Source organism: Haliotis cracherodii, unplaced genomic scaffold, assembly GCF_022045235.1.
Source record: "Haliotis cracherodii isolate W230 unplaced genomic scaffold, xgHalCrac1.p SCAF_10, whole genome shotgun sequence".
Classification (NCBI taxonomy): Eukaryota; Metazoa; Mollusca; class Gastropoda; order Lepetellida; family Haliotidae; genus Haliotis; species Haliotis cracherodii.
Window position 1 is genome coordinate 42,211,656 of NW_027266265.1, and position 17,514 is coordinate 42,229,169.

Below are 17,514 nucleotides of genomic sequence, written 5' to 3' on the forward strand. Positions count from 1 at the left end.
GTTACCTCCCTTTAATCCTCTGTAAATACGGAACAAGTATCTTTCACAAAATACACTCTTCTCATGTCGCGTAGATTGTGTGATCATCGATCGACGCTTGCGAGATCGGGCATTAGAGTGATAGGCGACGGTTGAGACAGTCGCAACCATGAGCGCTCCGGACATGTCGGGAAGTTCCTCGAGTCCGGCAATGATAAAAGAAGAACTTAAACAAAAGTTTTGTCGTCTGCATCAAAAGGCCAAGGAACTTGGTTTGAAGGATGAAGACTTTAAGAAGATAGAGGCCTTAAAAGAAATTTCGCAAACAAACAAGAAGAAAAATGTTATAACTTTGTACCTCTGGAAAAGTTTTGGAGTGGTTTTCGCCGTGTATGTCGCAATCTGTTTAGTTTGGTGTTTGGAGTGGCCTATCCAAAATGATGTTATGCTCTCAGTGTATTTTCGCCTTCAAGGGCTCAGTGAAGAAGATATTTATCGCGAACCATGCGTGTTAGAACCGCTGGAAACCCTGCAAGATGTGTTTCGTCCCCCGCTCTCTTGCGACTTTTGTAAAGGGGTAAAGGAAATCGACAGAGTTTCCAAAATAAAACCTGAGCAATTTGAAAATAAATACGCATATTCAGCAAGGCCTGTTGTCATAACTGACGGGATGAAAAACTGGACTGCAACTGAAAAGTTTAGTTACTCGTTTTTCAAGAACATTTATAAGGAGGGTAGCCCTGCCCTGGAAAACGTTGAGAATAACTGTCAGTTCTTTCCATACAAAACATCTTTTAAGAATTTGGGAGAGGTTTTCCAAATGGATGAAGAGAGAGCAACAATGAAAGATGGATCACAGCCCTGGTATATTGGATGGTAAGACATATTTTGATATAAATTTCAGCTTCATCTAGCTTATCTTGAGGAGCCATAATAGATAATGATAATAGAATATGTTCAACACTATTTTCATTCAAGGATCCGAGGGCTGAGGGTGGAGTTGTGGGTAACCTACCCTAACCCTACCACAGCTAACCCTATGGATTGTAAATATATATTGTATGTACATAATACGTAAATATGTATTATGTATTTGTAATTAACTTGAGACATACCTAGGTTTTATGATGCTATTGGGTGGCGAGCAGATTCTATAATCGCATCAAAGTATTATCTAAAACTATGCCTTTATAGAGCCGGTCGTTTTACGATTGAAACTGAGCTCATGTTTATGTTCATTCATGTTTGTTCATGAAAATAAATTCATTTGTTGATTAGAACATTTTTTTCCTACATTTAGGATCTAACATAAAATTTGAAGTGTTGCTGTTAGCCATACCATGTAAAGGATATTTTCATATGGACTTTGTATAGTCACAATATTGATATATTTGGATTATTTTAATGTCAATACAGTATCAATACAACTGATACAAATTGATGAGTATTGTTACTAAATAAATAATTCACTGCATAGGAACATTTTCTTTTGTTAAGATCACCATGGTAAAGATGAACAAAGAGAAGCCTGAAAGTTCAATTTTATGCATATTTAGCATTAAATTGCAGGTCTCTAGGTAACTTTTATCTATACACATACAAAATAATTAATCTTATTATTTGATATACAGATATGTATCATGATGCTTCTGAGTTGACACCCCCAGTCACCGGACAATTGATCATTGTCCCCTTAAATAAGGCTGGGTACGATTTAAGAAACTTGACTTAATTTGTTCCAGGTGCATGTTGACATGACAAACTAGTTGCACCAGACATACCCAGGTTGCACCCTGGTTGCATAAATTTATCTGAGATGAAACATAGATGTATAAACTAGTCTAAATAAGTACAATCCCAGATCTCTCATGATCACACATAACATGATCGTCACGATATGGCTGAAATATTGCCAATGTGAAGCATTACCTCACTCACTCACTCATGATCACACATAACAACAATTAGTGATCTAGTATGGTAAATAAAGCATAGAGGATGTGAGTGTGTTCGAAGATCGTTGTTGTGCAGATAAGTAAGAGTTAGCCAGACACAAATTTGAATTTTATTTTTACATGTATGTAGACATAAATATTAGGTTGCATTTTTCAATAATAGGTTGCACTGTGCATGTTTTAAACAGCTTAATCGAGGCCTGTAAGGTGAACAGGCAAAGAAACTTGCAGAATTTCTGGCAAGAAATGTGTTCCCTGTATGAACAAACGTTTTAATCAAATCATGGAAATATGATACACTTCCTTGAGTGTCAGTTGCTAACAAATCCTTCCTGTGTTGTAATTCAAGCTGCTTAGATTGTCTTCCTCATTACAGGAGCAACTGTGACTCCAATGCGGGGAACATCCTTAGACAACACTACCACAGGCCCTACTTCCTCCCCCCTGTAGCTGAGTCCAGCAAAACGGACTGGGTCTTCATGGGAAGTCCTGGCTATGGTGCCCATTTACATGTAAGTGTCATTTTCAGTGTTATTTAATTTAGGCCAAACTAAACGTGATAAAACTGTTTTGTTTCTTGCATTATGGCTTCAACGGATATTGGTCTGTAGATTGGTTTTGTTTTTATAGATATCTGTTGTCAACCAGATAGCAACCATAACAATTATCATTTAATGTCTATGCCATTCACTTAACAGAATAGTCAATGTGACTTCATAATTGTTTGAGTGGTCACAACTGTCTCTGGTTGCTTTGGCTGCTGTTTGGCCTATCTAAATGAGCCGGTTCACAAATCACGAAGATATATTTTTACAAGTTACAAGTAGGGCTTAAACTCAATCTCATTAAAATCAGATCTTAGTTTTCGCTATCGATGAACAAAGATCTGAGGACATCCCATTACGGGTCACGTCAGAACGACCTTTCGCAAATTTTGACCGACCAATGAAATGACTGACAAGAAATCGACATTAGCCAATCAGAAGGCAGCTTTCTCGAGCTTTACGACACTAGTTTCAAACTGGGTGCTACGCTTCGAAACATATTTTGATGTATTCTCGATTAAAAAATTTAAAACTGATAAGAATAACATTCTGGAGTGGCTTATAGATGGCCTAGATTGCATGGATATAATAATAAAACCCGTAACTGTCGTTTGGAATACCCTGTGTTAAATATTTCGTGGTTGCATGATTAGAAAACACATTCCGACAGTCACTTTCATGATCTGGTAAGCGACGCTCTGATTGGTTGGATGAAAGGTCATTCTGACGTGACCCCTAATGGGATGTCCTCAGATCTTTGTTTAGCGATAGCGAGAACTAAGATCTGATTTGAATGAGATTGGGCTTAAACTGTGAAATTTTACTCAGCCATGATGACAAGATAGCGGCTGGGCTAGTTCTCAAAGTGGAACCTAATGTTCCTGCGATGGGTTGTACAACTTGTAGTCAAAACAGCCTCATGTCACAATGGCCTTAAAACTCAAAAGTCAGACACAAAAAGTTAAAATGGCCACATACCTATGGTCAAAATGGCCTTCAAAAAGTCATAATGGCTACAACAAAAAGCCTTGATGTGACATGATCATGGCTAGACATGCTTTCCTCAACACACTTAAAGTTATGTAAAATCCAACGAATGCGATGAAAAGGGAAAGGATTTTAATACTACAGTTAAACATATGTAAGCAACAACATACTGCTTTGCAAATATCCTCATTATATGTGCAGATGAACTTTGTAGATGTTTACAAATTTGCAAAAGAATTACTGGCCAGGCTTAGTTCACAATGTGTTAGAACATGTGTGATAAAGCACATCTTTATGGAAAATACACCTATCTCAACTAAATAAAGTCTTCATGTCTCCCGATTCTGACAACTGTTAACAAAAGTCAGTGACTCTGACTCTGAGAATTGTGATAGCCACTACGACACATCAGTATCAGTATGAAAAAAGAGACTTTAAATGCTTATACAGCTAAGCCAAACCCAAACACCTAAGTACCCAACCATCGATGTAATCTGTGATGTCAACTGTGTGATCAATAGTGCTGAGTCAGTTAGAATTAAGAACTTTGCACATGGTGCATGTGACCATCAACAATGTTCATACAATTAATGTGGCATAATAACTGAGCTTGTAGTCTTTATTTGTGTGCCTTAGTTTGAGAATACAACTGTTTAGTTGTCTATTGTATATAAGATCAGCGTTCCCGTTTACAGGTAATTACCAGTTTTTTACCGATAAAATTAGGTTTGGACTGGTAATTCATGTGACTGCCAGTCCCTGTGGACCAGCAAATAAAGTACCTCATTCATCTTTGTCATTGAACAAAACATCGGTGATATTCATATGAGTACCTTTTTCGAACAAAGTCAGCTTGTCTGTTACCATCAGTGTTTCCCCACGTCTATTTCTAGGTTAAATATCCATTTGTAGCGACTTCGTCTTGAAATATTAAAACAAAAAGAGAAAATTGTGACTGAAATTCGTGTGAACGATGTATGGATCTTACATAGTTACTTCAGAGATGACACCTTTGCACTAAACATGATGTTGAAAGAATTAAAACCAAATAATTTTCATATGTTTTTTAATTTGGTGAAAGTTGTGACTGACAAAATTTAGGGGAGACTGGTAATTTTTAGAGTAGCCAGTCCACAAGGACTGGCAGTTTCAAAAGCCAGTGGGAACACTTAAAATGGTTCTCAACTGGATCAGTTTTGTGCCATTTTCCAAATGCAATGCTTGCTGTATCTGTGTTGGGGGCTTTAAAGGTGAAAAGAGTGTGAGCTAAGATGAAATAAACTACAGACAAAGAGACAGGGCTACTTGACTTTTCGAATATCCTAACAATGAAGACAACATATATTTTGTCAAGAAATATGAAATTAGGGGTGTCACGATAAATCAAAATGTCGATATATTGCCATTGGTAAGCACTTAAAGTCAATACATCAATTGTTAAATCAGTTTCTGATCAATAGTATCGATTTCAGTGAGGAATAATGATAGTTTCGATTGTATTTACCATATCAATAAAATACATGCAATGCTGTTCAAATTTGTTTTTCTTTTGATCATGAGTAGTAGTAATTTACACATGGTAATGTGGAAGTTTCTTTTTCTTAAATTATAAGGGTAACGAAAAAACAAATCAGTCATATCTCAAACTTTACTTTTTATTTGTTGTTATGGTTATGACATTCAAAGGAAACTTCAGTTCCAAGGTTTAAGCCAACTCTAAAATCCATCTAAAATGATACACTGAAAACTATTGATATTTATCGCTTTAGTTGCTTGCAATATCAATAGTTATCACAATAGTTTCTTTCAGTATCAATAGTTATCGCAATAGTGATTTCCAGACATTTCCCCTACATGAAATACAGGTACACATGCATTATACCGAACACCAATCCGCAATGTTTGTTTGATGCTACTAATAATGTCTTTTGTATCTACTATGGTAATTAAAGATTTCACAAAAGCATTTAATTCAAGCTGTTGAGTGGGGAGCAAGCCTCCCAACCCCCCTGTTTTGTTTAGCAAGGTGACACATCCTTACCAAAATGGCGGAATGTGTCCGGTATACTGCATTCTTTACGAAATACAATTAATTTTTCGGGATGAGATATAAAAGAGAGTGAATAGAATGTTTTTTTTATGAATTTTTGAGTGGCACTGTTTTTTAGGACAGGCCGGGTTGGGAAGCACATGTAAATTAAATATAGTGTATTAAGGATGTATTTCAATGCAAGTCCTCCCACTTCCCTGATAATGAGGTGTAACAGACTGAGCTACCTGAAAGGCACCATTAACATGGCAGAAACACTTCATAGACGCACAAATCTGTCACTTCACATGGCCTTGCAAAATGAAACATATCCTCTGACGTGTCTGAATCTGTGATGAGGAAATATTACATGAGTCTTGGTTTGACATGTCTCAGTCTGTGTTGAGGAAATAAAAAGGTAGATTTGCTTTGATTGTGACTCTGACAATTTCCTTCAATGCAGAAGTAGTGATGTTAATGTAGTGGCCAAAAATGTTCCCAGTCCATGATGAGACAGGTGCGTTTTAGTGATGTTCTTGTTCAGTGGCTCATCTGAAACAGAAGCTGGTACCGTAATCGACGTAATAAGTTCCCAGGGCACTCTAAAAAAACAACAAAGTTGATGAAAAAAAACCAGAGTTGAAAGACAGTAAATTTCATGGTTTATGCTGACAGCCTGAAATGTTAATATAAGACAGATATATTTTTCCAGAATTTAATTGCCCATAATTAAGGATGCATATAACACATGAGTGCGTATTATACGCGAATAAATAAGTCTTGTATACATTGATCAAGTGGAAGGGGTGCTAATTGGGATTGTTCACTAGCCATTATATTAGCAAATATCGCCGTGGGCGCTTTTTAGAGCGGGGCGCTTATTACGTCAAATATGGTTAGTGACCACCATCCACACCACTTCATGATCATAACAGAGCCTATTGAAGACTGATACAGTCTGCCACTTTAGCCACTAGTCTGAAGCCTGAGTGTAGTCAAGTTCTTTTTGGTCTACTGAGTTAGAAATTGGCACGAGTTCTGCAGTCTACTAAACTGCCCAATAGTTAAAGTATCATAAGGACTAGTAGAAATTTGCCAATATTAATGGTTTTGCTATATGCTATCATTATGAGGACAAGTGGACAAAAACAGTTAGTTTCTATCACTGGTTCTAGTAAGCTCAACAGTCTACATGTAAATGGTAATACTAAAATCTACTGAAAATGATGCTGAGAGCCATGTTTGGGCTAGTTGGCTCAAAAGGTTTTGGCACAGACTGTATAAATGCCATGGGTAGACACTGTTGGTCCTGTACAACTACTACACAGCTCATTTCAGACTTATGATAAATGTAAAATAACTAGATTTTTTAAAAACAACTACCATATTCGACGTAATAAGCGCCCAGGGTGCTCTCAAAATTAGAAATAGGGGCCTCTTATTAGAATATTATTTTGGTGGAAAAAAAACCAGAGTTGAAAGACTGTAAATTTTGTGGTTTATGCTGACAGCCTGAAATGTTTATATAAGACAGATATATTTTTCCAGAATTTAATAGGCCATAATTAAGAGACATATAACACATTAGTGCGTATTATACACGAATAAAAACAGAGCTAAAGGATAAATTTCGTGGTTTATGCTGACAGCCTGAAATGTTTATATACGACAGATATATTTTTCCAGAATTTAATTGCCCACAGTTAAGTGTGCATATAACACACGAGTGTGTATTATACCCGAATAAATAAGTATTGTGTACATTGATCAATCGGAAGGAGTGCTGATTGGGATTGTTCACTAGCCAGTATATTAGCAAATATCGCGGTGGGCGCTTATTAGAGCGGGGCGCCTATTACGTCGAATACGGTAGTCCCTCAAAATTTCACTAGTCTCAGAATAACTGACTAGTGTGTCTAACCCTGAATGCAGTCCTCCCAATTCCCATGATGAAGTGGAACAGACTAGTACAACAGCATTAACTGGTAACGTGGCAGAACATTTCATACACATCTGTCGCATCAGTGTCTGTGAATGAGAAACCTGTGACTAATTTGTTTTCTTCGCTTACTGATGCCAATGTAAAGAAGGAATTCAGCAACATGAAATATACTCCACCAAAACAAATGTAAAATGAATGATGTGAATATATATGTCAGAGTTTTACACATAGAGGTACAGGAATCATGAATATAACATAAATTGGTTTTCCAAACATTTTATTGTCATGAAAATGCAGCTAAGGCAAAATGCAGATCACAAGTGTGCATATTTGCCACAACACATCCACATGAAAAAGAAATGAGTATCTGCACATGAACTACTAACATATTGAAGGGTTGTTGTTTACCTCTCTTCTTGACCCCTGAAGATGTGGGGTAGAATAGGTCTTCAGCAACTCTTGGTTGATGCATGTCATCATTTCCCACTTGTGGAGATCGATGATCATGAGGTCAATCACTGGATTGTCTGGTCCAGACTCGATTATTTACAGACAGCCTTCATATAGCTGGAATAGTGCTGAGTGAGACATTAACAAACAAACAAACAAATCTGTCTTTATATGGGCGATTGCACAACAACAAAAACAAAGCGGATGAGTGAACCAGAAAGAAACATCACCATCGGTTGTTTGGAAACTGGTGAATCTAGGTCGGATGTAGCCAGGGCATTTCATGTATCCCCAAGCAGCATTATCAGACTATGGAATTGCTACCAACACCAAGGGACAAGACATGACTTTCTCAGGTCTAGTAGTCCTCGCATGACCTGGGTACCTCCATAGCCCAGTCCAGGCACCTCAACTACCACAGCAACTCTACAGCAAAAACAGTTTTGCATAGGATATCACAACGGTAGTAACTAACAGTTTTCATCCACTAGTCCTTATATTGATGTAGCAAAACCCTTAAAAAGGGCATCTTTCTACTAGTCCTTATGATACCTTAACCTTTGGGCAGTTTGGTAAGGACTATCGGACTATTGCCAATTTCGAACGCTGATATCAGCCAAGACGTTGATGATCTTTGGGCCAGACAGTCTGTTCAAGGTATCATTTTGATAGACCAATATCATCAAATACTTTGTCAATGGTGTCATGTGCACGGAGTATGGCCTCACCTGCGATGGAGAACTGTTTGGTTCACGTTTTTTTGCTTTGTCATACAGTTGGAAGATGTCAACATGAATGTTTTGTGCCAAACTGCATACAGAGTATATTTAGCTCAAGTGATCTGTTAGTATTATACATTGACCATCATCTGTCAAGCTTGCAAGGGAAGGAGTCATCTAATAACTGCTTAAGATTACGCCACCCCTTCACAGCCTCCTTGATTGCTAATATTTTGATGAATTCTGTGTTTTTTCATGATTTCCACACCGTGTTCTGTCTTCCTCAGCTGGACAATGTCGGCCATGCTTCCTGGCAGGCCCAGGTGACCGGAACAAAGAAGTGGACGCTGGAGCCGCCAGTCGAGTGCTACCTGGAGTGTGAAGGAACCATGGAGGTCATCGTCAGACCAGGCGATATAAGTGAGTTACAGGCTACATTTTGTTTAGAGCATGAGTTTGTTTTACTCTTTGTTACAGTGTGTTGGACAATATTTCACTTATGTCACAGCAAGATGGTTATGCCAGCCCCACCCTTTGATAACTAGTCTTGGACCTTGGTATCTAATATCATAGATGTTTGCCACTCAGGTGAAATTCATGAACATAGGTATGATGCAGATTCTGGCATTTAAAGGGACCCAACTCCGCAAAGCAAAGTGTAGCGCCTTAGACGACAGGGCCACTCTTACTTACTTCCATGTTAAACTAGGGAGTGAGTGAGTTGGGTTTACACCACTTTGAACAGTATTCCAGTTATATCACAGCGAGTCATCTTGATGTGGGTGGAAAGACCTGAAGTGATGAAACCCGTGAACATTGGTATGGTGCTGACAAACCTAGAAACATAAATTGGGGCAAACTGGGATTCAAACCCACCATCATAGGTTTCTGGTGTGTCCAAGGGAAGCAACTCTGCACATCAAATTGTGGCACTTTAGAAAGTAAACCCATGCCCCCCCATTAAACTAGGGAAGAAAAACAACTATTGAACATGTTGAATACTGTTTTGTTTCATGAAATATTCCATAAGTATCATAAGTTAACCATGTTAACTGACATGTTGACATTTAACTTTAGCATAGAACAAGTAGTGTTTGATGGAATGGTACATCTTACTTTCATCGTTTTCTTATTGTCAGATTTAGTTTTTGGACATCATAAGTTTTCGGACGGCCAAGTTTATTGCAATTACTCAGGCTATAACAAGGGGTGTGGCGCCACACAGACATTGTAAATATTTGGATGATGGCTTGTTTTTAAGATAAATTTGTCTTTTATAAGTTAGTGAGATGTTTTACAGTTGTTCATATGATTAGTGCGAAAATTACAAATGTTTCTTAAGCATCCGAAAACCATAACACAAGGATTATCAATTTTGCTTACAAATGCCATGAACCTCAAAGCTGACATTTCTATCTAACATTAATACTAAGTAGATCTACTGATATTTTTCACATAACACTCATAATTAAGAAAGTTAAATAAGTCTTGACAACATCTGTTGACTTGTTATAGTTGTATCACAAGTCCATATTCTCACTCACAGCTGACAGTATTAGATGAAACTTTCATTAATGTGAGTTATATACTGAAACAGTAGCATTATGTAGTACACCCATCTTCCCGAGGCAAGGGTGTTAACTGACTATAAAAGTCCTGTTTCCACCCTTGCCGAACTAGGATGGAATTTCCAGGCTTGATCATATCGCCACCAGTGGCTAATTTGAGTTATGTGTCTTCTATGTCCCTCCTATTGACCAATCAGATTCCATCGCTCATATCGCTTGCAGTTGCTTCCAACAAAATGGCGGGGCCCAGTCAAGATGATCTCATCGATAATCAAGATCTTTGTTGAAATAAAACGGGTCTTTTCACGTGAAGTGCATGAGATCACTTGAGCACCTTGATTAAAAACATGAAAATATTTGCAAAATATCTGTTGACGCGAAGTTGACGGTACACATGCTTTGCAAATCCTGCAGTCGACAGACATCTGCACACGAAATCCATGTTGTTTACGAACCGGATGTCTAGTTAGTTAAACAATTGTGATTGGACTACAAATGTTTCTTAAGCATCCGAAGTCCATATTCTCCGAAAACCATAACACAAGGATTATCAATTTTGCTTACAAATGCCATGAACCTCAAAGCTGACATTTCTATCTAACATTAATACTAAGTAGATCTACTGATATTTTTCACATAACACTCATAATTAAGAAAGTTAAATAAGTCTTGACAACATCTGTTGACTTGTTATAGTTGTATCACAAGTCCATATTCTCACTCACAGCTGACAGTATTAGATGAAACTTTCATTAATGTGAGTTATATACTGAAACAGTAGCATTATGTAGTACACCCATCTTCCCGAGGCAAGGGTGTTAACTGACTATAAAAGTCCTGTTTCCACCTTTGCCGAACTAGGATGGAATTTCCAGGCTTGATCATATCGCCACCAGTGGCTAATTTGAGTTATTATGTGTCTTCTATGTCCCTCCTATTGACCAATCAGATTCCATCGCTCATATCGCTTGCAGTTGCTTCCAACAAAATGGCGGGGCCCAGTCAAGATGATCTCATCAATAATCAAGATCTTTGTTGAAATAAAACGGGTCTTTTCACGTGAAGTGCATGAGATCACTTGAGCACCTTGATTAAAAACATGAAAATATTTGCAAAATATCTGTTGACGCGAAGTTGACGGTACACATGCTTTGCAAATCCTGCAGTCGACAGACATCTGCACACGAAATCCATGTTGTTTACGAACCGGATGTCTAGTTAGTTAAACAATTGTGATTGGACTATGCATAGACTTGTTAGTCCAGCCAAAATGTTACTCCGGAATTCCAGTCAAGTTCAGCAAGGGTGGAAACTGGACCTTTTTTGTCAGTTAACTCCCTTGCCTGGGGAAGATGGCAGCACACCTTGTAGGCTGCAAGAAACATACTGACACTAGCTGAGACACAGAAGATTAAACCATAGCTGGCACACATAAACTGCCACTGTGGACAAGTGCTACGTACATCACAAGGGTTATTTGAATGGCACCGGCCTTTTAGAATGTTACCATGGTTACTATACTGATAAATAACAGGTATGAGGCTGGTAACGGATTTGAGTCCGTTAGAGCCGATTCACATTTCTATTTATGGAAGAAAAAGTAGTTGTGTAGAGAGTTGACATTTTAGCTGTAGGTTAATGTGGGGATCACATAAACAAGAAATATCAAAGCGTTTTTGAAAATAAAAGGACCGGGATATAAATCATTTCTCAAAAATGGTGTGAAAATGAAAGAGTTTCATCTAGTTTATTTTCAAAGGATCGCTTGCATGTCTCTTATCTGTGTGTGTGTGTGTGTGTGTTTCAGCATGGTCACTCGAGGGTGAAATTAAGGGGACCTAAATAGCTTTATTACTCTCTCTGTACTGTAACTCAGTTCTGGATATAATCTCAATGCAAGACAGGTATTGATTCCGGTATTAAGTGGATGAGAGAAGGTTATTAACTGCCGTACTGGAGCGATTGTACTGAGGTGTAAGCCTACACGGAAAACAAGCTATAACCTAATGTGATCCCAAATTTCAAATTGAATTTTAGTTGTTGAATTTGCTTGGTTGATTTTTCTGCATTTTTTAATGACTTTGGGAAATCAGTGAGATGTAAAATGTTCACATTAATTTATTGTTGCATGTGTGTACCTGTATGTTGTGCTGTGTGCTGTCTCAATTATCATAATTATGCATGTCTAAGCAGGTATTTTAGAAAAAATTAGAGAATCTTTTTAATTGATTGCCTACAACAATAAATCATAGTCAGATCTAAGTGACTTTTTCCCATAGAGAGAGATATATGTTTAGGAGATATAGCTGTCGGTGAAGCAGTGTTAGAAATTGGCACTAGTCCTGTAGTCCTTGCAAAACTGCCCAATAGATAAGGCATCATAAGGACTATAAGAAATTTGCCATTTTTAAGGGTTTTGCTCTATGTTATCATTATGAGGACTAGTGGACTAAAATGTTAGTTTCTCCGCTGTGAAGACATGGCCAAAGCTGCCATTGGCTACCTCTATTCCTTTCAGGTTTGGTGTCATATTTATTACTGTTACAATGAGATATTAGAGAAACTGTAATAATCACTGCTATTTCAATTTAACCGATGGGCCACCGTGAATACTTTACTGTTGTGTTAACCCTGTGTTCCTCCCTGTAGCGTGGTGTATAAAAGATACTGAGGTTTGAAGATGCTGATAGGGATGAAGAGCTGAAAACTGAAATGCAGCAAATTCATTCATTTGATTAACACTGTTACTTACATTTATGTAAATACATGTATTGGTGTAACAGATCTTAATATGTATTAGGCCACACGAGTTTCACAGGCCCGCCGTCCCTAGTAGGAAGACAAAGAAATATATTAAACATAATTTTTATTTTATTTATATGTCTCCTGCTAGTAATATATCAATGATTCAAGAGGCCACCCGTAAAGATCGGGCATAGAATAGGTCTTCAGCAACCCATGATTGCTGTAAAAAGCAACCATGCTTGTTGTAAGAGGTGACTAACAGGATCAGGCTTGCTGACTTCATTGATGCATGTCATCGTATACCAATTGCATGGCTCGATGCTCGTGATGTCAATCACTGGATTGTCATGTCCAGACTCGATTATTTGCAGACCGCTGTCATATAGCTGGAATATTGGTGAGAGCGGCTTTAAACAACAAACAAACAAACAAACAAACAAACAAACAAACAAAGGACAGCATTGATACTGATATGTCACATCAACAGTCTGATGACATGTTTACCATGTTTACAGCTAATAATAATCCTGTCTGTCATTAAACAGATAAACAAAAAAGGTGTGAAAGAATATTATGTTTTCCTTACCCGATGCTACATAGTGCTTTAGCTTCCTTAACTTTTACAGAGAGACACAAACACGTTGCATATATTCAGGAATGCTCATACTTGTTTATATGTACGTCATCTTGATGATGGAATATTGCACACTTGGCTTGTGGGTTATTTGATATTTGATATTGTTTTCAATTTCAATGCTTGTATTCAGTGTAATCTGAATCACTATTAATTATGTTGTTTTTTTTCAGTTGTTCTGGACACAAACAAATGGTACCACTCCACCTTGAATGTGGGAACCGACATCAGCATCACCATTGGCTCTGAGTATGATTGAGTACACTGCTACAGTTGGTTAACTGTGAAATTCCATATTTGCACTGTCTTTTTTTTTTGTGGGTTTTATTTTAACTTGCCATTCTGCACACTTTATACTTCATATAGATTAAAAGGCTAGTTTGAAACCGATCTCATTAAAATCTTTTCGGAGAGCGGTATTTAATTGTAAAAAAAAAAGATTTTAATGAGATTGGGCTAAATGTTTAGTCTCATTAGATATGGACACTGGTGTAGTGTACCTTCCTGTCAAACAAAAGAAGTGTTTCATTGTGATATCTGGTAGCATGATTTGGAGACATTTGCAGTATCCTTCCCCATTCATGACATTATAATAGCAGGATTGTTTCAGTAGTTTTCGTTACAAAAAGCTACATATTTCTGAATGTCCATTTGGTAAAATCGTTACTAAGATTGTTAAATCCCTATATATTCCTACATGTCCCATGTGGTGCGTTGTTGTATTGAAAGCTATTAACATTGTATCAAAAATGTAATTTATTCGCAAGATCCATGCATCTTGCTCACTTTTATTTGTCCATGAAGCTGTTTGTATTAGAGCACACATGCTGTATTATATGCCATTCTTTGTCTGCCTGTATTCAGCAATGACAGCTGTATTTGTTGCAGATTTGTAGTGCTACGACATGGGACATTTGTTCAGTCAATCCTGTCTAGCAGAACAATATTTACTTGGGTGTACTCATGTCAACAAATCGTGTGTTTTATGCACGTCACGTACAGTTGCGTGCTCGGTTTAAACCACAGTTGTTTTGACAGAATATGACAATGTCTTTTATTCATGTTGTTACAGTGTTGAAGAAGGCTGTGTGGTTGTTCCAATAACCTGGTATTAGTAAATAATTTTCGCTTTGAAAAGAAATCCTCCTGAGGTATGGGTAAAGCAATATGTTCTGTGATTGATAAAAATGTCAAGGCCACAGTAAATTAATTATTACATTCTCATCCAAATTTATTAGAGATGTTAAAAACGTGAGCCAGAAGGCCATTTATTTGAATTTGTTTTTAAAAATCTGTTGGCAAATATGATTTACATGAAACTGAAGCATGACGGAAATATTGTAGAGAAAGACAGGAACACTCACGGTGATATGCTTGTCTGTAGGTACTTTGGGACAGTACATATAATAATGTGGGTGTTGTTTAATGCCGCACACAGCAATATTCCAGCTTTTACAGCTGCCTGTAAATAATTGAGTCTGGACCAGACAATCCAGTGATCGATATTGTGAACAAAAATCCAGGCTGTCTAGATTTAGAGACAGGCAATGAACCAAGTCAACGAGCCAGGTGTCCTGTCATAAGAACTACATCTCATAAGAACTACAGCTTTAAACAACAAAAGTTATGGTCTAGTGGTCAGGGCGGTTGGTGTTAATTACCTTTATGTTAATGGGCTGGCCAACTTTTTACTGCCATAAGGACTACATGATACTTGATGTCTTATTATGCACTTTATTCACCTCCTTACTCACATGATAACATAACATTAATACATATAATTCAAGGAAGTAAAAGTCAGCCATCTCTGCATTCAAGTTGTCATATACTCTCCATGTACAACAAAGTCAGCCAAGTTTAGCATAGTAGCTCACAACATCCAGGTACAGCAAAGGAGTTTTCTCTTGCCTTTGCAGTTGAACTTTCAGTCTTTCACGACTGTGCTCGTTCTTTCTATAGACTCGCTCTAGCAAGGGGTCAGGGAGCACCGAAACCAACCTGGCTTAATTTGGTGCGTTCACACTTCTCAATGGAACTGATGATTGTTCCTATAACAAGACACTCCACAATCACATGATACATAATAACATCAATAGAAATAATATATGTATCAATTTCTTAAATTTATTTTTTAATCAATATATTTCTTATATTTATTCAAAGTGATCACTGTATTATTATTGATGTTCTAATAGCACACTGGAGAGGCTGGTCCATTATCAATGATAAGTGTAGGCCAGTTGTGTGTTACATAACCCCTGTATCTATTACAGAGCTCCAGATAACTTTTTGAGCAATTGAGCTTTTACTCTTGGGTTTCTTTTTTAATTGGGTTCTTACATTTTTCATTGGGTAACCAATATTTTTTCACTCATCTATTCATCACTCTATTAGGTTTTTCCCAAAATGAGTGAACATTTTAAGATTTAAAAAAGAAATAAATAATGTTTTAGATGTATATGTCTTCTAAATATATAGGCTTGACTCGGAGAGTAAATTAGTTCGTAATTGTGTTACGGAAATTATCTCCTATGTACGCATGCTGAAAAAGCTTCATTGGGTAATTACAGGTGCTGTTTTTATAATTTGAGTTTTTCATTTATGCATGCGTTTCTGTACACAAGTTAATTGAAAGTAATTGGCTTTTGAATATTTTTAGGGGGTATTTTTCGCAAATACGCTGCTTATCTGTAGCTCTGATATTATTGTATGAGGTCGACTGATTGGTAGTGACGCAGGCTGGGATGGAAGTCTAATTATTAATTTATCATGGCTCAAGATTGGTATACGACGTCAGTTAGAACAACATGTTATTATGAGCCTTATGTAAATATTTTCACCATTGTAATATCCCTTGTTGAATGTACAAACTTTTCATATGATATTGTGTATTAATAAGAAAATCTTTGATGTATAAATTCTGAACTTCATAAATTATATTTGCTTTACATATGTATTGCCTTTAAGCTGAAATAAACATTTATAGTGTACACAGGTATCTTCATGTGTTTTAAGTGGAACATTTCTGACAAGAGAAGGGTCAGTCAGTGTAATGAGTACCAGTATTGGTACTTTGCCAGATCCGGGTTAGAATGTGTCCTCAGCAACCCATACTTGCCGTAAAAGGCGACTATGCTTGTCATAAGAGGCGACAAACAGGATCGGGTGGTCAGACTCGCTGACTTGGTTGATGATGCATGTTATCGTATTGTATGGATTGTCTGGATCAGACTCGATTCTATGACCACCGTGAAATAGCTGGAACATTGCTGAGTGCAGCGTTAAACAACCAACCAACGAACAAACCAACCAACGAACAAACCAACCATGAAAAAAGTACATGTGCAATCACCACATACTCAATTCTTGCATATTTCATATTTCATATTTTTCAATTTTTATACCCCTGACCCAAATTATTGGGGGGTATACAGTTATACCAAGGAATTCTGTCTGTCCAACCGTCCTTCCAAGGACATTTTTGTGTGCGACCTATAATTTGAAAACTACTACATAGGTTCTCTTCAATCTTTTATACCCATAGGAGAGGCACAGTGGGAAGTTTGATTGAGATACCAGTACTTGGATTTTCTGGAAAACAATACAGCTATTTTACATTTTTTTACTGAAACATTTGTGTGACCTATAACTAGAAAACTGATTCATGGATTATTTTCAAATTTAGGGAACAGCTTCCATACTAACAGAAGATGTGCAGTGCAAAGTTTAAATATGATATGTGTATTTTCTAAAACATATATGATTTTTTTCATGTTTTGAACTTAGAATCTTTTTACTTCAACATTTGTGTGACCTATAACTTACAAACTACTTTATGGAATCTTTTTCATTTTGGGGTACAGTTTCTCTACCAATAGGAGAGGTGCAGTGCAAATTTGATTCTGATAAATGGGTTTTCTGAGAAAAAAGTGCTTTTTTCATATTTTGAACTTAGAAATAT

General features: G+C 37.1%; 1 protein-coding gene across 1 annotated transcript; it reads left to right on the forward strand.

Moving 5' to 3' along the window:
* The first annotated feature begins 11 nt into the window (after window positions 1–11).
* LOC139454395 (bifunctional arginine demethylase and lysyl-hydroxylase JMJD6-like) lies at window positions 12–16,586 on the forward strand. The gene is made up of 4 exons (XM_071236069.1): window positions 12–855; window positions 2,311–2,446; window positions 8,894–9,026; window positions 13,727–16,586. Exons 1-4 carry the CDS (start codon window positions 149–151, stop codon window positions 13,810–13,812), a joined length of 1,062 nt encoding a protein of 353 aa, XP_071092170.1. The 5' UTR covers window positions 12–148; the 3' UTR covers window positions 13,813–16,586.
* The last annotated feature ends 928 nt before the right edge of the window (window positions 16,587–17,514 follow it).

Excerpts from the sequence above, each read along its gene's own strand:
- LOC139454395 (XM_071236069.1), top strand. The coding sequence starts at position 149 with ATGAGCGCTCCGGACATGTCGGGAAGTTCCTCGAGTCCGGCAATGATA. Across the intron at positions 2,447-8,893 it reads GCTATGGTGCCCATTTACAT|CTGGACAATGTCGGCCATGC; the intron begins GTAAGTGTCATT and ends TGTCTTCCTCAG. Across the intron at positions 9,027-13,726 it reads CGTCAGACCAGGCGATATAA|TTGTTCTGGACACAAACAAA; the intron begins GTGAGTTACAGG and ends GTTTTTTTTCAG.